Raw genomic sequence first — 23,643 nt, 5'->3', positions numbered from 1 at the left:
ACTTTGATGTGACACCAAAAACACTAATAAAAGCTGAGCCGTGCTGATGTACTACAGAGACTGTTTAAAACCATTTAAAGACACAAAATGCAGCCTACGGCTGTCTAAACTGCTTTTCATAATAATGGCTTTACCACACAACTCTTCAGCTTATTACTTTCCATAGCCAATTCTTTGCTGCCATCCAGAGATCACACCTTCCAGAAAGCATTTCAGACCCTCAAATTGAGGTACATCTCCAAAGTGGTAAATAAATGGAATGGACTCTCCAGGAATTATGAGAGTAGTACCAGGTTGGTGGCCATACCTTCTGTCCTGCAATAACAACACGATCTCCCAGTTTCAGGCCAAGTGATAAAAGCATGGCCCTGCCTGTGACGTGGTCATAGGTTGGAATCATGGCTTTGGAGATGTCACACGAGAGAGGCACTGCATCCAGCAGGATCTGCTTGATTTCCTTTGCACTGGCTGCTGCATCTGCCATTTCCAGTGGCATATCTACTGGATCAGGAACCACATCTGCTGGAATCTGCCCTTTGTCATTCTGTAGAAACATAACACAGCACAGGATTTAATGTTGCTAAAAGATAAACCTGATCATGTGAAACCACAGCATTTTATGAATTGTTTAATCATCTTGATTAGATATTTTTCCTAGAATACAAACAGCTATGAAAAAAATCCACATTTTTAAATAAGGATGCCAAAACATCCTTAGATCAGCTAGCATGTACAGCATCTCAATTTTGAAACCGACAAGTAACCAACATTTTCAAATTTAAGAACATTATTGGGACTCGGAATACCTGAAACAAAACACTTGTGTGTATCTGCGTACCTGAACACAGAGTAAGGAAAGCAAGGCAAACTTCTGGTCTGTAATGCCAATACCAAAATGCCAACTCCTCCCAAAAAATCTATCTTTACCCAGCAGATAGCTTGCTCCTTGGTAAGGCTCATTCCAAATATAAGAGGGAATTTAATTATGTATGTTGTGTGTATATAATATGCAAATGTGATGGTTCACATGAGCACCTAAATAAATCTGTTCAGGTTTGTCTAGACACAGACTATCCTATGAGAGGTGGGTTAAGGACAGAGTCCTTTCCAAACATGCCCCATTCCCAGAGAGCCGTGATCATGATTCCCTGCATGTCCTATGTGACAGGACAAGTTGTTGGGAGTACCAGCTCCCCTGGAGTTAACCTCAACTCCAGGCCAGTTGCCCAGACAGCAGGTACTGTCAGGTTGCTCCAGGGACAGTTCTGCCTATACTCTTCAGCAAAGTCACTGGTGTGGAGCTTCAGCCGTCTGCCTGTTTCCATATTTGTGGAAAAATAATCATTGCAGTCTTCCAAATTTGTCTCAGCTGAGCCCCTGGACTTGGACATTACCAGAAGGAATGATGCAGAGTAAGACTGCATTTGTTTTGGTCCCTTCAAAACAAACTACAAGTTCAGTGTTTCCTGAGCTCCCTCTCAATCCATCTCAAAGCTAGAAAAGTATAATCCTTACTCAGAATTTACACTGCTGTTCCCAAATGATCAAACTCTACACACTGTCTCTAGTCAAAATTTTATTGCAGGTTTGAGCAATTCAACACCCACCATTCCTTAAAAATCTCCAATCACTCTGTAAGTAAAAATCACAGTACCTTAAAAACAGGATATAATTGGGTTGAACTTGAATAGGGAGTTTGAGTTTGTAGTCATGACAATTAGTGATTATTTTAAAGTCCCACAATTCAGCCCATCAGGTGCCCTGCAAACCTCTGTGCCAACACAAAGCAGGGGCAGAGCAGTGGCAAGAAGGCAAAGTGGAAGCTCAGGGGAAGCCCAGGATTTCCCTTCTCAAGGGCACAGCCACCTCTGCCAGCTCAGAAGGCTTGTGCAACTACAAAGCAGAGTTCCCTGTGACAACAGACTCCTAAACATACAACTGCCAGAGAACTTGAGACAGATTCATGCACAGTGAATGAAGAGACAAAGAAACCCACCATTTTTTAAGAGATCTAGACTGAATATCATGGACAGTAATGTTCTAGAAGATTTCACACCAACAGTGCTACATAAAATAATGACTTTTGAGTACCCTTAAAACAACTGTGATTTCTCATTTAAAATAACCCCCTGCTTTTGAAAATGGAGAACTGAGATACTGGTTTTGCTAAAGAAAAATAAACTTAGCAAGCCCTTCCCCCCCAAAAAATAAACAACAAAAACCACCACACAAAACAACAAACACCCAAATCAAACACAAAACTTAATCAAAACCCAAAACTGTCACTAGACACATAAAGCAACACTTTGCACTATAACCTATGCCTACTGTTAAGTTATTAAGCAGAGCAGGTGATGTTTGTGCATTCTCAGTTACTCATGCTAACTCCAGGCTCACTGCTAAGGACAACACTGCACTTCTGGAGGGCAAAGACTGCACTCCTCCATTTCTGAAAAGATGCCCCACTGCCATGGGGACTCAGCTGTTTCAAGACACCCTGAGTAATAATAAATGAAAGTTCAAACAACAAACAGAAGAACCTCTTGAAAGTTATTTGAACTAATGAATTAGACCATGACACAAAAATACAAATTTCAACACACAAGTAAGACAATGCACACAAAATCAACCCCTATGAGTTGCAAATACCTTTTTCTGAGGCAATCTCACTCCATGTAGCACACTTTCAGCTAATCAAAATCCTGGACAGACTATTCAGTTTTTCCAGGTACCTTTTACACCTTCTGGTGAATCCACAACATAACTCCTTACCCTAAAGGCAGGATTTGCTCCATGTTCCAGTAAACACTTGACAGCTCCTGTGCATAGGTTAAATGCAGCAATATGCAAAGCTGTTCCAAAATCAAAATCACTACAGGTGGCATCCACATCTGCAATTAAACATCACATGTGAGGTATGCAAGTCTGTTACACGAACATTTCCCCCTACAGATTCCTTGCAAGGACATTCATTTTTACAGTTTATGTTAGCATTTACACAGACACCATTATTTATGTACCAAATGCATATGACAAGTAATTCGACATAGAATATCAACCTTATTCACATCTGTTTATTCACACCACGAACCAACCTGGAAGATGAGCATGTACTTTCACTCATTTTTTAATACTGATGGCTTAACTGCAAAGTTGCTGCTACTCAGGATGCCCAATCTACTGTGCCAAGATTAACAAGTGAGTAACTTCAGGTTTGCAAGTAAATTAATGTTTTAATGTTTCAGAAACATTTATATTTTATTGGTTCTAGGTGCCAAACATTAAAATGAGATGCATCTTCAACCAGTTGTTTTCATTTGTGAGCAGGCAGTAGGGCGAGGGAAAACTGATTATACATCTGCTTTACACTGATTTAATTATAATGGCCAAGAATGAAGTAAGAGCTGGTGATTGTTAAAATTTCTTTGTTTTCAAAGAATTGCACTCTGAAGGGTCTCACACTGATAGTTTGGAAAATGGAGCGCTGCATTTGACTGGAAGCAATTTAACACAAGATATATTTCTATCAGTTGTTCCCAATATATCTTTCAATCTGCTATGAAGTTACTGTTCTAGAAGATTGGAGTTTAAATGTCTGTTTACTTCTGAAGCTCCTCTCCTAAATTATACAAGAGAAATGTCATTTTGAGTCAATTAGGTATAGGACTGTTAATTAAAAGTGCCAGTTGATTTAATACACAAATTAAAAGACCGCAAGTATTAGCAATCATGTTCCAATTCGAAATACCAGAGAGGAACATGAAACTTTCCACCTCAGGGCTGGAGAGTCGCCTCATATTTTCCAGTTTCAGCCTCCATCCCAAAAAACACCAGCCCCTCTCACAATGCCATAAACAAAGTATATCCCAACTGCATCAACATCCTTATATAGTTACACTAAATGAACAAATAAAACATCAACATACATAGAAGATACACAGTTATATACGTCTCTATAGACATGTTAAGTTCATACATACTAATAAAATTGATTCAATTTTATAAACATCAAAGGTAACAAACTTGCAATCAGAATTTAATTTTGCAATCAGAATTTAGTTTTGTAATTGCACTGATTGAACACAAACATGAAAAAAGACTGCCTTCACATGCCTCAAGTAATAATGAGAGCTACTGCAGGTGTACCCTTTATATACCAAAGGTCAGAAGACATTACCAGTTAAAAACCAGCTAGAAGCTGAGGAGCTGTATATAGTCACTGAAACTGTATGGGATACAGCCAAATATTTTCTGCACACATAACAACCAATCTGCAGAAATACTGGTCAGTAGCATCAGCTACCGAGCCAGCAACAGTTGCCTATATTCCTATTTTGAAAAACAACTGATTTGTGGTTTGGTTTTTTGAGTTAGACTCTGACTTCCTCAGACTTGCAAACTTCATGCTTAGATTTTCTGAACAGTTCTCTTACAGCTTTCATCTAAGTGGGCATAGTAGAGGTGACAGAAAGAAAGACAAATATCAAATGCTACCTGGTAACTACCCCCAAACTATCTAGGTGAAAATAATATATAACTTTTGCATTTAAAACCTCTAAAAATCCAAGATCAAACTAGCTCTCTCCTGTAACAACTGAGGAGTAAATCTGTATGAGAAATTTAACTACAGAGCATCATAAAGAAAGTAGTTTTGCAATAAATCAAAAGGAAACATCTGTGCTTCACAATGGCAGTCTCAGAGTGAAAATTTATTTATATATTAACAGCCATTTTTTCTCCAGTTCAGTAAGGATCCACCCAAAGCATGTTCTCTTTCTACGTATGCTCTTTCTTCTCTGCAAACTGCCTGATGAAGTATGGAGCTAAAATTATTCTACTAATTCAGACTATCCATTGTTTCCATGTCACAGGACAAATAATTTTATGTATTTCCTGAGATAAAAAACATTAGCTGCTATCCAAGAATTGCCAACTGCCGAGACGTTTAACCAGAGTGGTTTCCTTGGAAATCCGAGCAAGTCCCACCCCTTCTGTACAAACTGCACAGGAGAACACTGAATGCAAATAAGGTCTGAAAGGAGACCTAAACTGCTGATGCAAATTATGGAGACCAGGCTATTGAAATGTGATGTGGACTTAACTACTGTGCAGTCTGATCTTGTCTTTTGTTACCAACCCACACTTGCTTAGGAGGTAGCAAGTCACACAAGTAACAGCACTGCTTATCACTTCCATGGAGATTCAAGATCTGGTAAGTAAGCCTTGGGTACTCTAAAAGCCTAGCTTTTCAAACTGTTAAGACAGAGTCCCTAGATAAAAAATTCTTTTGCAAATTGGCACAATCAGAAGGCTATTCAGCAGAACAAATTCACATCTGTATGATTTTAGTGATAAAGTTGCTTACTAGTTTTGCTGTCCTGATCAAATTAGAAACAAACAATTCTGGTTCAGAACCATTTCTGTATTTCCCTTTGCATTAGTATAAATAGGGCTCCAATTACCAATCCTTCACAGTATCATTCCAAAAGGTGTTTTATGCCAAACACTGAAGTCAAATTGCCCCTTAAACAAGACCCTCTACATAGCTGAGAAATGGGAAAAACGAGCATGTCAAAATTGCCTGTCACAGGTTTGCTACATGCAATTGCCAAATCCCCACTACTCCTTTAACCTTCTCCCCACATCTCAAACATACTTCTCAATGTTTAAGCAACCTTAAAAAACACACGATTTTGCTAGAATAGTTGTATCTTTGGTTTTCTGCAAATAATTCTCTTAGTTCTCAGTAACTTAAGATTAACTTGCGTGCTTTCCAGTGTATTTGAAACTTCTACTGTCTTGTACAGAGCTCAAGTTTAAACACCAGCAATGGAAACAGTACAGTAAACCACTAAAAAATAGGTTAAGAGAAAAATGAACCAATGAGACTGAATAAAAGAATAAGAAATTATTTATGCATAATGGATAAATGAACACCATGCTTACAGACCACTATACATCAGCTTAGGGTCTACAAAAAGATGAACAACTACATGAAACAAAGGTCACAATGCCTACCTTTTGGCTTTGCATTTTTCAAAATAACACTGATCAGTTCTGGAACATCAAAGTAGGCAGCATAATGCAAGGCATTCATATTTGTCCAGCGGCTGCGTAAGCTGCTGTCAGCACCCAAATCAATAAGCTGTGTTGCAAATTTTACTGCAGTTTCAACATCACCTGCAGGGTAATTTTTGTAAATTGTGAATTAGTAATTTATTTATTTGACCTGAAAAAACACACGTTTATGTGCAACACAAAATGTACATGAAGACCTTCAAACTCAGAGCAGAACTATTACTATGCCTTTCCTTTCAGGATTAGGATACAGAAATCTTTGCCCTCTATCATAAAGGGCTGAAATCTCTAGTGTTTAATACCATTATCTGTTTTTCTCGAATATAAGAACTGTGTCAGCTATCAAACCCATGAGTTTAAGTATCTGATAGAAGAAAAAGAATTGCACATCACAAATGCTGAAGTTTATGTTAAAAGATCTGCCAACACCAGGGAAGATGACCTATGCCAGACTTCTCTCAAACTCAGAGGAGAAGTGGGCTTAGGTCAACAAAAAAGTAATGTAACATTAAAAAGTTAACAGGGGTACTCAGAGTTAAATGTGCTCTCATTTCCAGTATTTATGACCATAACAATGCCAATGAAGTTTATTGTTCTCTTCTGACATGAACAGGGTGAAAGAAACAAAACAGAAAGAACAGCCAGTTGCCTGAATGTTCTGCTGTAAGAAAACTACAGCAAAAACTAGATCAAACTTGCAGCTTGCAGGTCAGTCTGAAACTGCCTTTGTTACGTGAAGTATGTGTTTAAGCTGGTACTACTGTGTGTAATACCTATACCACTAACTCAGCTTGCTCCCCATGGCTACACCTGCAGTTCTGCACCTTCCTTGTTCACGGCCACTATAAGAGAGAAAACCAAGCACTAAAAAGAGAATCTACTGCAAGGAACAATTCTGTAACAGTCAGTGGGATTAGTTTATGTGAGTCAATTAGGTTTTTACATCTATAATGGCTTCCTTTTTTACTCACCGATGCCATGAGCCCCTGATTTGCAAGTGTAATGCAGGAGAGTCATATCAGTCAGTCCATCTCTGTCATTCACATTGCAACCCCTTTTAATGATCTGACAGGCAAATGGAAAACAAGCACATTTTAGCTCTGGCATAGCACTGATATCACTAAAATTTCCTTAGTTATTTCAGATATATTGACCCCTGATTCATTGAAAGAGCTAGCAACAAAGAAGCCTACCAAAACAGACTCTTAACTGCAGAACTGAGCAACATACACAAATGTAATAAACAGCATTATAATTAACCTTCATTATTTACAGATTTAAAAAGTCCTTTACATTGCTCCTTCTAACATACACTTCACATGCTAAAAAGCAGTTAACTGGATGGGAAAATGATTTATGAAGCTTTCCCTTTGTTCTTTGATGTCTCAACAACTACCCACCCCACTCCCACACACCCCCAAAATGAAGCCCTCAGTTATAATATGGTAGGGTTAATCTTCACTTCCCCACATGACCAGAAAAACCTGTAATCCAGAAAAAAAAAATAATAAAGTAGGATGGAAATACTAGAAACACATTTTGTGCCTAGGAAAGATTGCCCTTAAGGTCAGGCTTCAACTGTAAATTCATATATTGGAGTTTGGGATTACTGCTAAGTAGGAAACAAACACAAGGTGAAGGGTCTCAAAACAATTGCCTTGAGAGAAACATTGTTTATACCATCTATGCAAATGTACTGAATTTTACCCATCATCTTTCTTTTTCCAAATAAAAGCTGACAACATGTGGAATACAAGGTATGATCAGTCACTACTTGTTAAAAGGCAGAAATTGTACCTGCATTTATGATTAATTCTGCTTCTGAAGGAACTGGTTTTATTCACTGTCAACACAGTATCTGACATTGAGAGCACTCAAGGACCTTTATCTGTATCTCACCTCATTCCCAATAATATCAATATTCTGCTGGACCTGTGGAACCCACTGCCTTAAGATAGCAAACAATTCAGAAACTGATGTTTTGGGATCAAAGAGTATTTCTTGGCATGCTGCATCATTGGGATCAAAGAAGGAAAACTCTGTAAAAAAAAAAAAGAAAAAGTCCTTATATAAAATCTTGACATTTAACATGCATCTAGTTTTTCAAAGAATGCTGAATTAATTTGGAAAATTCTCCCTAGCGTCTTGTTATAGTTTTGACTTGCCAATTTAAATATACTCATTTTCTGTTGTGAGACAGAATCAGGAGCAAAAGAGCAAAGCAGGCCTAAAACTTAAAAGGGTATAAAAAACTTTATTAACTACACAAAGAAAGAAAAAGCAAAACAAATTCAGAATAAGATCTTCAGACCACTCATTCCTTCCCTCTCTCAACCTTCATAACGACAAAACAAACATATAAAAAACTACTTCAGTCAGTTCCCAACTTAAATAGTCCTTTTCAGTTCAATTCAGAGAGAGAAGTTTCTTCTTGTCAGGCCATAGGGACTTCTCCACAAGAAGGGAAAAAATACAGTCCTCTCGTGGCTTCACTTTCATGATTTGCATCCCCCCGGAAAAAACTTGCAAAGTCGTGAAGCTCCTCCCAACTTCACAGCTTTCCCAAAGCTGTGCTTATGGGCCATGTTAAACTCATGGGGTATTTCCTTTTAAGAATGAATGTTCCAAACTAAAAATTCTCTTCATCTCTTTTTCTCTGTTTATGCTTCATCTCCAGAAAAAGAGATCCCCTTTTCTCCTTGGGGCAAAGGATTCTCAACACAGATGCTTTTTGATTAACAATCTATTAAATGGAACATCTCCAATCCCCCATGTCTTTCTCTATGGTTTACAGGAATATTCAGTACATCAGTTCATCCCTACAATCTTACAAAAGGATTTTCAGCTATCTTCACAGCATTTCCTCATTCTCCTTCCACCTAAAGAAACTTAGCTCTTGCTTCACTGACTTCGGAGTATCTCCTTTTTCCCCTCTCATATTCAAAGGAAAGACACAGGTTTGCAAATGTTATCTGAGCACTAAAGAGTTAAAGTTTCACACAGCAGTCACAGCGCTGGGCCAGGCCCAGGCCGCGCTGGGTGGGGGCGGCTGAGATGTCCATCAGCCTTTCTGGGGCTGGGCTGCAGCCCCGCACTGCCCATGGCCACCCCTGCTCCCACACAGGCCCGGCTGCCTCCCCCCAGGCTGTGCTGGGTGAAGGGTGGCTGAGATGTCCATCAGCCTTTCTGGGGTTTGCTGCAGCCCCACACTGCCCATGGCCACCCCTGCTCCCACACAGGCCCGGCTGCCTCCCCCAGGCCGTGCTGGGTGAAGGGTGGCTGAAACGTCCATCAGCCTTTCTGGGGCCGGGCTGCAGCCCCACACTGCCCATGGCCACCCCTGCTCCCCACACAGGCCCGGCTGCCTCCCCCAGGCCGTGCGGGGCTGGGCGGGCTCGGCCCCTCCGAAGCTGCTCCGAGGCAGCAGCAGGAGCCGGGGCCCCCCCAGAGCCGCGGGCCCGTAGGGGAGGAAGCCGGGCTAAGGTCTCATCAATGAGCCTTTCCTCCCCCTGGTTCCTTGGTTTGCAAACGGGGCCCAGCGGCCGCCTGAGCCCCCCCAACATGGGAGGGAGCCCGGGTTGGTGTTACCTGCTCAGCCACCAGAAATAAAAGAGAGCTTTTTCCCGGGTTGCCTCCTTCAAAATGTGTGTTCACGGAGCGAACTAACTTTCTCCAATTGGTTTCTCAGGCTGTCAATAACCAAACCAGCCTTCATTTGGTCCCATCAACTCACAGAGAAAGTTTTCTCATAGAGAAAAACCTCTGAATCTGTCCTTCCCCAGGTGAAACCAGCACACATCTGCTCTATTTTTCCTTTAATACTTATGTCCTGCTTATACTTCTGAAAAAGCTTTGCATCAGCAACCAATACAATACAAAGGTACTGCAGGAGTGATTTTAAGTTTAGGCAAGGAGTAACGGATGCATGGTGATTCTGCTAGTAAGGGTTTACTGTTGTTCAAGCCAGGCAAAGGTTGCAGCTTCCAAGCTGCTCCCAAGCACAGACAAGCCTATTGATCTCTCAAGGATCAAATGCATAGATGATTTCTCCATATGCTACAAAACATGTCTTTTCCTTCTTCCATCACAATTTACATAGAACATACTAAAATAAAAGCACCACACTCTAATCAGGAAGGCATTCTGTGACCTCCGCTATTTTCAGATATTCCATGAATGCATCAATCCCAGCTCGTGGCAGCTGCAGGAAAGAAACACCTTCAAAAATTAAGGCACCAAATCAAGACCAGAAAAGAACACCACTTTTAAAGATTAAGCCTCATGTTCTTTCAGGCAACCCAAACTATAAGTGTATAAAACACCTTTTATAATAAGTATATATCACATTACTTACAGGTGTGTATGTGTGTGTATGTCTACACACATCCTCTACTTTAAATTTGTGGAATTTCTTTTAACCCTGGCAAATTATATGAAACAGTCTGGATAGCAATGGCTATGAGGAGAGGGAATGGAAGCAGAGTCTATTGTCATCAGCAAACGAATCATGGCAAACACTGAACTTTTTCCCCTGCTGCAGCTACTGGGGAGTTGCCTTTTAAACAGGTTTGGGAGAAACGTTCAACATTCACGGCTCTCAGAGAGGACAGACGGGTTAAGCACCACACACCATCACACATCTGGGTGTGTGACATGGCATAAACCACCCCTGGGTGAATCATCCCAACCTTTCCCCAAAAACAGCATACCTGACTTGCAGATTGCATAACAGATAAAAGTGCATACAGAGTTTGCTTCCTGGCTATTTAGAGTTCCTCAAACTGCATCACCTTGATTCAACAAGAATGAAAAAGGAGGACAACTTCACTGATATTTAACATTAATTTTTTATTTTCACCTAGCATATAAAAAAACCCAAACACTTTATCTCCCAGCACTACATGAAGTGTGCTTCTTCCCTACATCCCATGCATCAACACACATTTACAGATTTATCCACTAATATTTACCTTCCACATAAATCACAGTTGATCTACACCTGAAAGCTCAGAAGTAAACAGACAACTAGGCAACAAGATTAATGATCCTGCATGATATTCACAGTTGTTACTCTACCAGGAAGATTTCTAGCCAAAAACCTGATTCAGATCATCTATCAGAAATCAACTCTTACAATCAGCACGGTAGGGTAAAAATCTGAGACTCTATCAAGTATTAATAACAACCACCCTAACTGCTTAACAGGTCATCAGCTGTAGTCTTTGCAAACCAAAGCAATGCTATAGATGATCTGTTAAAGCAATGTATCCTATGAAAGGATGGCAATGGCATCTAGATACTTTAAAATATTGCTTTCTCCCCCTCTGTCTTTCTCAAGTTTTAATTACAGTGCTCAGCTGCATTAAGGAAAAATAAATGCACTGTGGGACACATATTGAGAAAGTAAGAAAATTACAGCCTGAAAAATATTCCAGGCTGGAGCTTTTCAGCTCAGTTCCCAGCCGATAAGCTGGTCCAGCTCAAGGCTAGGGAGAATTTCTCCCAGGGTGACAATTTGGTCAAAATAAAAAGGAATTAATAACAAGATAGAACACCTGTTGTGGTGCATGACCAAGCCCTGGGAATGGGGTGTCTTCTCTCTGAACCAATCACCTTTTCTCTACTCTTGGAGTTGCGAGTCATGCTATAAAACCAAGTATGTTTCTGAATAAACTTGTCTCTTTCTTCCTGTCATGAAAGACGACCATTATTATTATTACTATAATTATTATTATCATTATTATTATTATTTCTGCCGCACTTAAAGGGTTAAAACCTCTTTCCACGGCTACATTGCACTGAAGGTAAAGACCAAGAATCTCTCTCTGTCGTGATTTAATCTCCTTCATCCAGATTCAGCAATGTTACTGTTACACAGATGACTGCAATAGCCTATAAAAGGATTTCTTTTTATTTAATGAGTAGGCAGAAACCAAGTAGAGCAGATAGCAGTGAGATCAAAAGGTTATTAGAAGATACCACAACAAAACAATGCTTAAAGAAGGTAAATGGAAAGTTTATCTAAGGGGTAAGAAAGCAGAATGGAATAAATCATGGCAGTACTGAGAAGTAGACTAGGAGAGTGATGAGAACAGGACTAAACCAAGTAAAGACACACACTCATGTACTGAAATGTATCATATGGAACACTTACATTCTCAACCTCAACTAACTTATAAAATGGGTCTCAAGCATGCCGAGTCTGTCAAAGACACATTACACATATTTATTTTTCCTGAATACAGCTGATGGCTCTAATCAATGCATGGAAAACAGAGGGGGAGGGTGACTTTTAAGGCACATAGATGCTATTAATATATTCTGCAACATTCAGAGGCATAATAAATGCAGATATCAGTGAAACTTCTTACCTACAGTGACATTTTAACACATTACATACTCTTAGAAATTTTATTATAATTTATACATGTGAAGACAGTTACTGAAGACAAATATTATCCTAACACTGATCAGAATTGTACTTCGTATAATTTTCTACCACTCACTTTACAATCCTTACCATCACAAAAATGTATACTTCCAACAGAAATATCCTCTTTTAGCACATAATTTACATACTAATGCACAAGAAAAAGTGTAACTCTAGGAGTTTTAAATGTGGTGTAAATTAACTTCCCTTACTTACTCCAATTTTACATCTTAACATAATATCCAATTCTACATTGAGATGTGAAAGAACTACAAACATGACCACACATGCACAGAAGTGTACAAAGGAAAAGATATAATTTATAGTGTAAGCAATAAGAAAAATGGAAAAAAGCATGGGTCTTCATCTTTCACTTCATTTAACAGAGAGTCTATTTAACAAAAAAAAACTTTTTCTGGAAAGAAATAACTAAGAGTTGATAGCTTTTCTTAAAATTTATAATTCAAATTTATTCTCTGCTAATTAGAAGTTTATTTTCTGTTTAAAGTACATACCACAGTCTGAAGGCATCGGTGCTGCAGCAACAGAGAAAGTAACAGATGTTTCAGAGTTTGGGAATAAGAATCGTTCTCTATCAATGAGGGAATCTCCTTCGAAGGAAGGTTCTGGGAGATCCTCTATGGTCATCTTCTAGAAAGCCACTTTAGGAGGGAAACAAAAAACAGTAAATAACCTCATTGGAAATACTTTGCATTGGTTCTATCATAGTAAGGTAGAACGTGCAATGAAACTAAGGTCTTGCAAACAAACTATTACTGCCATTACATTCTTACAAAAAAATAAATTAACAAAGCTCATAGAGTATTGTGTCAAGGTTAGTCAACTTCTAGTTTTGACTTTCACCACTAAACTTGCATGTAAGTCATGGAAAACATCATATTTCTCCCCAGTTTCCCACTTGAGCAGTAAAGAAAATATTAATGTTCTGATTAGCAAGCACACACTGAGAATAAGTGGATTAGTGTGTTTCACAGCTTTATAAAAATGTGAAGCATCAAGTACCTGCCTTCATATTCTGCAAGCACATTCCCACCCTTCACCATGAGCAAGAACATGCTGCCAGCTTCTCCTGCCTCCTCTTTTTAAATTCTCAGCTCTTTCATCTTCCCACACACAGCTGCAGACAATTCATCACCGAGTGATTCACTCCTGGACTCACAATTCCATATCAGCTCCTTTCCCAGCTCTTCTCCTCGATGTTTTAAAATAGCACACTTACCACAGCACTGTAACCTTCACCCTCGTGTTGTTTCCAGTCAACTTCCCAGGCCTTACAGCAATCTAGGAAAGAGAATCAAGACTAAATGGTTGTAGAGTTATAGTGACAAAATCTAACAACCAGCCCAAGTTACATCCTTGTTATGGTTCACAGGTTAAGATCAGAGGAAATCTGGCTAATACTTGTAAGACATTTTATCAGGCAAATCCATTAACAAATAACAAAAGATTCATTATTTTTAATAGAAACAAACATGATTGCACCATCATGAGTGGTGCATCTCACAGCTGAAAAATTGAAATTTTGCATCTTGAATGATCATTATTAAACACTTAAACAACATTTCTACTAAACAAACTATATTTTTATTCTGGAGATTGCTATACAGTGTTTTTTTCTTAGGATTTTTTTTAGCCAGCTCGCTTGACAGAAAGAAGCCATGGAGCTTCAAGTTTGTTTTTATTTATTTAATTTAATTTAATTTAAACCCAAGTAAATATGAAAAACTAAAAGAAGACTGATTTTGGTTTTTGTACCTAACACACAATAAGCTATGAGAAGATTTAGTAAAAAAAAAAATCTGTCACATTACTTGGGACCTCTCAATCTACGTGCTAATATAAAATATTTTAGCAATGGATTACAGACGCTAATCTTGAAGTAAATAAATTAAAGCCTCCTTTTCTTGCTCATCATACACAGTTCTCCTTGTGCTCAAGTTGGAAATAAAGGTACACATGAAAAATACTCATTTTTCTCCCACCTAGTTTATTTCCTTAGTCTTATACAGCTGCACAAATTCATGTTCTGGCATGAAGATCAAGGAGGCCACTGGGAGGACAGGACTATTTTTTCCCACAGCATTATCAAATTGCATTGGCTTATGTGTTCTTTTATTCAACGAGGCCAAAAATATCTCTAATTATTTCAGTTAATATTTTGTTACAGTCAGGAAAAGTTAAGAGTTTACATTTCAATGGCTTAATAACTGTCATAAAGATGACAGCAACAGCTTTCTTGTATGAGGGACTAGAAAGTCCCTTAAGCTGCAAACACCTAATTAAATTGCTTTTGAAGGGCAGCAGTGAAATAAATCTGCTACAATCTGATATTTCTTCAGAGGCTATGGCAAAACAAAACAAAGCTTTGTAAGACTCATAAAGCCACAAGTTTCTCACAGGCAGCACCTCAGAGCTCTCATGAAATGCACAAAGGAACAAGTAATATGCATGACTATAAAAGATGTATTAGCTGAGCCTCTTACGCTGGAAAAAGACACAAAAGAAATTAAAAGCTTTTTGTACAGCCCTGCACTGAGGGAACAAAAGAAACACAGTGAAAAGTAGCCAGACCTGACTGAACAGATGGTAACAGGAAAAGGTGAATTTCGTGAAGTAGGACAAGGTAAGTTGTTGGAACTTGAAATCAACAGAGACATTTCAAAATTAATACAAGAAAGAGTGTTTATGGCACACAGGAAAGCAAACCAAACAGAACACAACTTGTGCAAGTAGCCAGGGCATCTTTTATTCTGCAGGGCCAGAGACAAGATCACCATCTATATTCTGCCAAAGCAAAGCAGGCAGGGAAACAACCCATGCTGCCAGGTAGGAGGCACAAAGACCCAAGGGCTACAATGCAGATGCTGACACAACTCCATAAAGAATGAATTTACATGTCCACAAGAGTGCAAACACCTCCCATGTAAGCGTGCACACCCTCACACTGCGGGGTTTTCATGTGACTCTAGAAATGTAGCACATGTCACGACACAGCACTGAACCACACAATGTCAAGACAAGACGTTCTGCACCCACAACCACCTCCAGAGGCTGCCAGCTCAGGTGTAAGAGCTTCCCAACCAGCTAACAACCCCCACACACAGCTGGAAAGGCAAAGGAAAAGGCTGAAAAGTATTACAAAGGAAGTGAAAAGGCATCCTCATGACTTCTGCTGTAAGCAAAACCAAAAGTGCCTGAGATATTAACAATACCCAAGACACACTTTCCACCAAGATTCAGCTGGAAAGTCCTGGTGCAATGGAATGGGAGGCCTTCCAAAAGAGCAGTGACTTTCCTATATTAGTAAAAGAGTTTAGAGCAGAAACAATTAGAGAAATTATATGAAAGAAAAGACAAAATTTTTCTGTTCACAGCATTGTCAAACTGCCACTGACCATAGTTCAGCACAGCAGAGAGTATCATACTTACTATTTGCCAGCCATGCGTTCTTCCAACTGAATTATATCTGAAAATGAAAAACCAGAAATATCAGGGAAAAAAACTTCAAAGAGTCATCAGATGCACACACCCTTTTGTTGATAAAACTGAACAGCAACTACAGGTTTCTTGATATCCACGCATCACCAATGCATGGTAGCTCTGGATATACATGAAAAAAAAGTTCTGTAATAGAAGATCCAACTTTTTCATGTACTCTGGTTTGTTACTTATGTTAAAGCACAAAGCTTTCCTGCAAGTGCTGTAAGAACTAGCAAATGCTAAAGCACTTCAAGCTACAACATACAGTTATTCCAGGCTTTGATAGCTGAACCTGTCACAAATGTGATGCTATTTTTGACAACAACTATGTATAATGCACTCTTTACCATGTGCTTAGATGTGCTCAAGAAAAATTCTCTGAACAAGCCTCTCGCACATACACCACCTGCGCACTTCAGAACATTTACAGCACGAGTAGAAGACATGCTATACACATGTAGTAAACCCAAAATTTGGGTGGTGTGCAGGGCCCTCTTGCAACATGGCATTGCTTTCACAGATTCACTGAATTGTCGGGGTTGGAAGGGACCTGGGAATCACCCATTCCAACCCCCTGCCAAGGCAGGGTCACCTGGAGCAGGTGACACAGGAGCGTATCCAGGTGGGGTTTGAATGTCACCAGGGAAGGATAGTCCTTAACCTCCCTGGGCAACTGTGCCAGTGCTCTGCCACCTTCAATGTAAAGAAATTCTTCCTCATGCTGAGGTGGAACTTCTTGTGTTTTAGTTTTGGCCAGTGCTCCTTGTCCTGTCACTGGGCACCACTGAAAAGAGCCTGGCACCGTCCCTTTGGCACCTGCCTTCGAGATTTGCCTATTTATATGCATTAATGGGATCCTGTCTGTCTTCTCTTCTGCGGACTGCACAGGCCCAGCTCCCGCAGTCTCTCCTCATAAGAAAGATGCTCCCGACCCGCACCTTTGTCACCTCCGCTGGACAGGCGCTTTGACAAACTGCAGGTTCCAGGGAGCTCAGGCCCCGCACTCTGCAGGCTGTCTCTGCTCGCTCGGAGCTCTCCCGGTCACCTCCCCGGTACACGGGCGAGCCCCGCTCTCACGGGGCGCTATCAGAGCGGACTCCTCGGGGCAGGGGACACGCGGTGACACTGCCCGAGCCGTGCCTCCCCCGGCCCGTGTGCCGCAGCCAGGCGGGCGGGATGCAGGCCGAGGCCCTCCCGCTGCGGCGGACCCTGCACCGCCACCCCGCCCCCCACTACGCGCCGAGGGAGGATGGGAAGCGCCAGGGAAACGCCGGGAAGGCGCCAGCCCTACCTGCTCTCGGCCGAGCGCCGCCCGGGCCTCCCGCGCCCGCCCGCAGTCCAGGCAGCCGAGCGAGGCCCAGGCCCCGCCCATCGCGGGGTAAACCACGCCCCTTCCTACCCTCCGGCCAATGGGCGGCAAGCACGCCCCGCCCCACAGGCCACGCCCCCGGCACCTGCGGGGTGCTGGAGTGGGGCCGGAGGGAGGGACCGGGCGGGGATGGTGGGAGCTGGGAGAGTGTGGAGGTGGCACAGGGTGGAGATGGTACAGGCCCGAGGTGGGAGAGGCCCGAGGTGGCGCACGTTGGAGTGGCACAGGCTGGAGGTGACACACGTTAGAGTGGCACAAGTTGGAGTAGCACAGATAGGAGGTGGGACCGGTTGGAGATGGCACAGGCCAGAGGTGAGACAAGTTGGAGGTGGGACAGGCTGGAGCTGGCGCAGGCTGGAGGTGGGGCAGGCTGGAGGTGACACACGTTAGAGTGGCACAAGTTGGAGTAGCACAGGTTGGAGGTGGCACAAGTTGGAGGTGGGACAGGCCATTGGTGGCACAGGTACAGGTGAGGCGAGCTGGAGGTGACACACGTTGGTGTGGCACAAGGTGGAGTAGCACAGGCCGGAGGTGACACAGGCTGGAGGTGGCACAAATTGGAGTAGCACAGGTTGGAGGTGGCACAGATTGAAGACCACACGGCACCACTGGCACGGTTCAGCACTCAGCTCAGGCGTCAGAACTGCCCGGTTGTCTCAGTAGGCAGGTGGAAGAACGAAAGGAGCAACTCCCAAGAAGGATTTTCAAAGGGTGCTCGTCCCATGCTGTAAAATCAAATGAGGTTCTAAATCCAAAGATTGGCACACTTGGGAAACGCCTACGATGGTAATCTGAGCTTCGTACTGGAGCCCAGGCTGCATGAAGGGAATTTGACCTGGATAAGACCTCAGCCAAGTGCTGCTGTATTTTTATGCTCTACATGGGTCACTATTAAATAAACATAACTGATGTTTACAATCAGGTTTTTAGCATTGTGTTCCCAGTGATGATATTAAAAGGGGTGGGAGCAGGACAAATAATAGGAATGACAAGTGGAAATTTCCTCAAGTGAAGTGCTGGAAAGGTCAAGAGTTGAAAATTCTCTCAGCTCCCAGAGACTCTAAAACTGAAAGGAGAGAATTGAATTGCAGTTGTGAGAGTAAACGTGATACCAGATGGCTACAAAAAAGCTAGGAAATTCTTCTACTTCTTAGAATGTTCCATACCTTGGAAAAGGCAAAGGAAAAATGTTCCAGGAAAATGCAGGCCTGCTACTTTCACCTCAAGGCTACTTAGGTTCAAACTCTTTTTATAAAGACAAGCATGTAAGCAAGATCAAATCTGAGCTTTGTACGGGCAGTCAGTGTTTGCCTTTTTTGAGATGCTTGGTGCTCTGGGCAAAGGAAATGTTTTATTGCTGATACTGAATGCAGACTTTAGTGAAGAGCCTGGAATGGAAATTATTAGCAGTACTGGAGAAGACTAGAATTTAGGAGAACTTAAACAAAGGTAAAGCACAAGCACGGGGGAAACAGTGTTAAGTAGAGTTGAAGGCAAAGTACTGAGCTTAGTGAGGTTACTGATGACATCCTGGGATATTATCCTTGGAACTGACCTTTGTTTCATATTTTCATTTAATGTTTTTTTTGGAAAAAAAATAAAAGAACCAGCAAACTGATGAGATTTAAAAAAAGCCAAAAGGAAAGAATTGCTGTTAGAAAGGAATGAACTGATAAAAGAGAGATGTATGGGATCATTGTGTGGAAGTGAGTGAGGAACCAAACGATGCAAGACAGCTACACAAGGAGCATCATTGCCAGTATGAAGCAATGGCACAAAAACATTTATCTTAGGATGTGTAACTGGAGAGTTGTGGCAGGGAAGGGAAGTGTTTGTGCCAGCAGGTCTGGCCTTCTCCTTGAGGAATCACATATCAGTACTGTTCTTCAGCGAGCAGCAGCTAATCCAGTGTGTCTAGAGAGGGTCAGCACAGCCAAGGAAAAGAACACTATTTTAGGAGGTTACCAGAGCACAGCTTGTTTGATGCAGCAGAATGAAAGCTGAGATAGAGGATATAGTCACCATAAACCACAGAAAATGGGGTGTGAATTCAAAGATGCTGTTGAACATGAGGACAAAACTGTGTGTGATTAATTTTTATGCTAGAAAATGAAAGGATCTAACAAAGCATCTCAGGTTCTAGAACATCCTTCTGATCAGGGCAGCAATGGCAGAACCCCAAACATCTTAGCTCAGAGTGAGTCCTGAGTGCTGCAGCTGCAGAGGAGACTGGATGTCATTGCCTGACAAAACCCCTGCCTGTCTGGACTTCCACCTCTGGGCCCTGCAATGGAAATTTTAAAAGAATATATATTTAAACCATTTTCTGTACCTCAGCGCATTGTCTTTCTCAGCTACTCCTACAAGCCAGGATGTGAATGAAAATAAAAACCTGTTCTGCCTATCCTGTCTGACTCATTTGGTGCTGCCATGGGCAGCAAGGCTGCTGAACACCTGGAGAACTCAAAACAATGGGCTGCACCAGCTCTGACCACCTTGGGAGGAAAACAAGGAAACAATGCGTGTGAGCAACAAGCCTGTTTCAACTGAAATATTATTTCATTTCTTGTTTCTTCTTCAGGCAGAAATAGAGCATTACTAACCCATTCATCTCCACAGACTGAGGTACCAGAGGAGAGCAATCATTAAATGCCTTAGGAAGGCATTGCAGCTTCAAGTAGAGTCACTCTGGAGCAAGGCTTAGGGCAGCAGGGAGGTTCTTACAGACACTGTGGTTAGAGACACTCTCTGAGGGAAAGCCAGGAGGAATCCTGTGTTTACCTCGGGTTTCAGGGAAAGCCTGAGATACTTTAGGTAGGGGAACCCTTGGGAACTGGAAAGGCTAAATAGCTGCACTCTTTTCTGTAGCATCTTTGGATAATTTTCAGGAATACAAATTCCTGGACCTCACGTCTAGATCCAAAATTAATACTACCACCCTCCATCAGAAAGTGCTGAAGCCCTTGCCAGCCAGTTAAATTGCCAGTCCCTCACCTGAAAGGAACTGGCTTGTCTTGAAATTGCTCCACAACCACAAACCTGCTTTTACTCATGTGAACTGATGTAACTGTTGCCAAGGCCAGTGGAACCCTCTCCTTTTAATTTTCTAAATTTGCATAACTGGAAATCTGTGCTTAAGACTTCATGCTGTTTCATATGGTTCTTTATCCTAACTCTTATCTTTTGACATTTGTCAAATCTTTATCTTTTTATCTGTTGTCTTACCCACTGAAACCAGCAGTGAATGTATTGGTTGGGGTAGATGGCAAGCACCTAAAATACTGATGGAATACCTTGCAAAGAGAAACTGTCACTAACTGACCAGAACACACTATCCAAAAATAACAGACAAATGTAAATATATCTCACAAAATTACTGCTGACACTAGTCTGACAATTTTTCTTGACCCCTTTGGGTCATCTGAGTGTACCAACAGTCCTGTGTAGGCAAACCCCCCAAAATTATTTTCTTTAGTTTTCAACTTGTATTTCTTCCTTCATTAATTCCTTAATAAAGTATTTTTGCTGGAGAGGGAAACCAGTTTTCTAGCTGTTTTCAACAACTTCTGTTTTTACTTGTCCTTTTGCTGTTTAAAAAGTCCAGATGTTTTTGCAAAACAGGCTTTTGAAAGCATTTGGGTCGTATTTATTGCCTCATGCAATGAGACTGAACCACTTTACTTAGAAGTTAGAATTAAAAAAATTTTTAAAAAGCCAATTCTGAGAATTTTGTTTTTCACTTGCATCACCACCATTAGTAAAGGCTCTGTATAGACTCACTGGTTCTATTCAGTTCTTTGCAACTACATTTCCTTCAAATCATGATGCTCCTATTCTTTGCCATTGTCAACAGGTTTCCACAGGGGAAACAAAATGAAGGTTCATATGTATCTCTGCTAGTGATTACAGAAAAGAGAGAACCTACTCTATATCCCAAACTAGTGCCAGCTCTGCAGGAGAAGCTGAAATAAAAAGAGACTATTTCTTATTTACTTATTTAGTGCTATCTAGGCCAACAATATGAACAGCTCCCTGGTTATATTCAATTTGCTCACACAAAAAAAGAAAAAGGGCATTTCTTTGAGAGTAAAATAGCTCTTTAAAATTGTTGTTATCACTCAAGTTCTCCATAGTTCCTCGGTGAGCTCTTTTCCACAAATACAAACCTAGATTTTTCAGACTTGGCATAATCATTTATGTGCATTACCTATTTTATCCTCTCTTTTGTTGTATGATCATGAGATAAAGTACTTTCCTTATAATTTTTCATGAGGTAAAGCACTGGGATTTTTCTGAAGTGCCTCAGAAGTACAAAGGAATATATACCTACTTGGTAATAAGAGTATTGATAAGAAAAATGCAGCTACATAAGTGTTTGGAAGCAGGTACATCAAAGATCTCACAGAAGCTAATAAATCTTGGGCAACATTAAATATTGCATATACATGCAGAAAGCAACTAAAGCTGGGATAAAAGAGATTCCTTGTTAAAATATATTTTCTATGAGCCTGGATCTTGATTTAGTAATAAATAAATTATAACATGTATTGGTTTACTATTAATATTTAAAATAATAAATGACTGCATCATTCATAATCATAAACCAGAATTTTGCATTTTTTTAACCATGTATTTATTTCCTGTAACATGTTAATGCAAGGTGTGAAAATAAGTAGAACAAAAATTCAAACAAAAGTAACATGACTGATTGAAGGTAAAGAGAAGAGGTTCCTAAATACGACCACCAACTCACAAAGAGTTAATTGTCAAAATTCCCAGTGTGAACAATGGAGCTGTTGGAGCTGCTTCTTGAAAAAAAGACACCAGAGATTCTGTAGCACAAATATTAAGCAGCTACACAGAGATGTCTCTCAAGTCACATTGTAAGCAGAAGAGGGACATCAAGGCTATTTGCTTGTTCTCCTGCATTTTCCTAGACTAACTGTGGAGGGTTACAGCATCCTGACCATTAGCATCACCAGGATGAATCTGCTCCACTTCTCCCTTTTGAACACATTAGATATATGCCCAACAGGGAATACAGAAAGTGTTATGATGGTTCTGTAGAGAACACATTGTGGTGAGACACAGAAGCAGCCAGAGCCTGAGCTAAATGACTGGCCAGAAGCAGAGTCAGGAGGTTATTGCCTGATGCTTCCCAGAAAACCATTGTGGGAAATGACTATGTCATCATGTATATTAAGTGCAATGTATGTGTTCCTGAAAACTTACTTTGGAGAGAGAACAGAGCGTTTTAAAACTCTTCCTGGGAATCACTATAGTGCCTTCTTCCCTGTAAAACCAGGTAATTTTTCTGCCTCTGCTGAAAAGATAAAATGATTTGAACAATAGGGCTACAGAATAACAACTAGAGAATAACAACTTCCCACACAGATTGCAGTCCAGCCCCAAGGAATCAATCATGTAAGCAGTTACCTAAAGTCTGAGAATGTTTCATAGGCTTGGCAGCATGTAAAGATTTTTGGGAATTGGGGAAGATACACATGGCCACGCAGGTGGATATTGCTAGAGAGAAGCTGTAGACTTCTAGTCAGCGTTCGAGTTGGCCACTGTTGTCTGCAATGCCTGCAACACTGAGGAAGGGCCACCTTCAGTGTAAAAGCTGTGCCTGGAAAATAAAAAACAAATCCATTTAGGCCAGTCTAGTAAAGAGGGAAGTTGGGGGTGGTTGTTGTTATGACCCTCATCCACATGCCACCCTTCACAAATAAGTACCTGGAAAAGACAAGTATCTTCTGCCTCATCCAATTCCTACTTTGGCTTCCCTAGTTTCTCTTTCAGAGTAGTATTATACTATCCTGACCTTAGAAGTGATTCAAACAACAGGTTTCCCTTCCCTTCCCTTCCCTTCCCTTCCCTTTTCGAAATATGGATCTCTATTTTTATAATTATTAATTTTTTTTTCTTTCTTAGAGTTTTAGCCCATGAAGTCTTGCATTTAAGAGAACTAAGCCCTGGCAAATGAAAAAAAAGAAATAAAGGTAAGCAAGTCACTTTTGTGAGTTCAAATTTTATCCCAGGACACTCAGACAAAGGGAAAAAATGAATTTTCATTTAATTTTTAATTTTATTTTGAAAATAAACAGTTTGGATCCACTAGATCCAGATGCTGTCTTAACAAGATATGCAAAACTTGTTTCACTGAATTACGTAATTCAAATACTGTTGTGCAGTTACCATTTTCAGGTTGGGAAAGTATCTAGAAGGAAAAGAATAATTTTCAAGATGATCATCAAGAGGAAGG

At 40.7% G+C, this 23,643-nt stretch overlaps 1 protein-coding gene across 2 annotated transcripts in view; it reads right to left on the bottom strand.

Moving 5' to 3' along the window:
* CLIP4 (CAP-Gly domain containing linker protein family member 4) overlaps nucleotides 1-17,394 on the bottom strand; it is a 33,463-nt gene extending 16,069 nt beyond the window's left edge. The window contains exons 1-9 of one of the 2 annotated variants that reach the window (XM_014877479.2): nucleotides 17,301-17,394; nucleotides 15,959-15,995; nucleotides 13,749-13,810; nucleotides 13,024-13,170; nucleotides 7,978-8,117; nucleotides 7,050-7,143; nucleotides 6,019-6,180; nucleotides 2,773-2,891; nucleotides 308-544 (exon numbers count right to left, since the gene is read on the bottom strand). In XM_014877479.2, the coding sequence (XP_014732965.2) occupies nucleotides 308-544; nucleotides 2,773-2,891; nucleotides 6,019-6,180; nucleotides 7,050-7,143; nucleotides 7,978-8,117; nucleotides 13,024-13,156 (885 nt within the window). In that variant the 5' untranslated portion in view covers nucleotides 13,157-13,170; nucleotides 13,749-13,810; nucleotides 15,959-15,995; nucleotides 17,301-17,394. Of the gene's footprint in view, nucleotides 1-307; nucleotides 545-2,772; nucleotides 2,892-6,018; nucleotides 6,181-7,049; nucleotides 7,144-7,977; nucleotides 8,118-13,023; nucleotides 13,171-13,531; nucleotides 13,699-13,748; nucleotides 13,811-15,958; nucleotides 15,996-17,300 lie in introns of those variants that run through there. The other variant, XM_088161053.1, reaches the window with a different exon arrangement.
* Nucleotides 17,395-23,643: the final 6,249 nt, after the last annotated feature.

Source organism: Sturnus vulgaris, chromosome 3, assembly GCF_052056855.1.
Source record: "Sturnus vulgaris isolate bStuVul1 chromosome 3, bStuVul1.hap1, whole genome shotgun sequence".
Classification (NCBI taxonomy): Eukaryota; Metazoa; Chordata; class Aves; order Passeriformes; family Sturnidae; genus Sturnus; species Sturnus vulgaris.
This window is presented reverse-complemented; position numbering and strand designations above follow the sequence as displayed.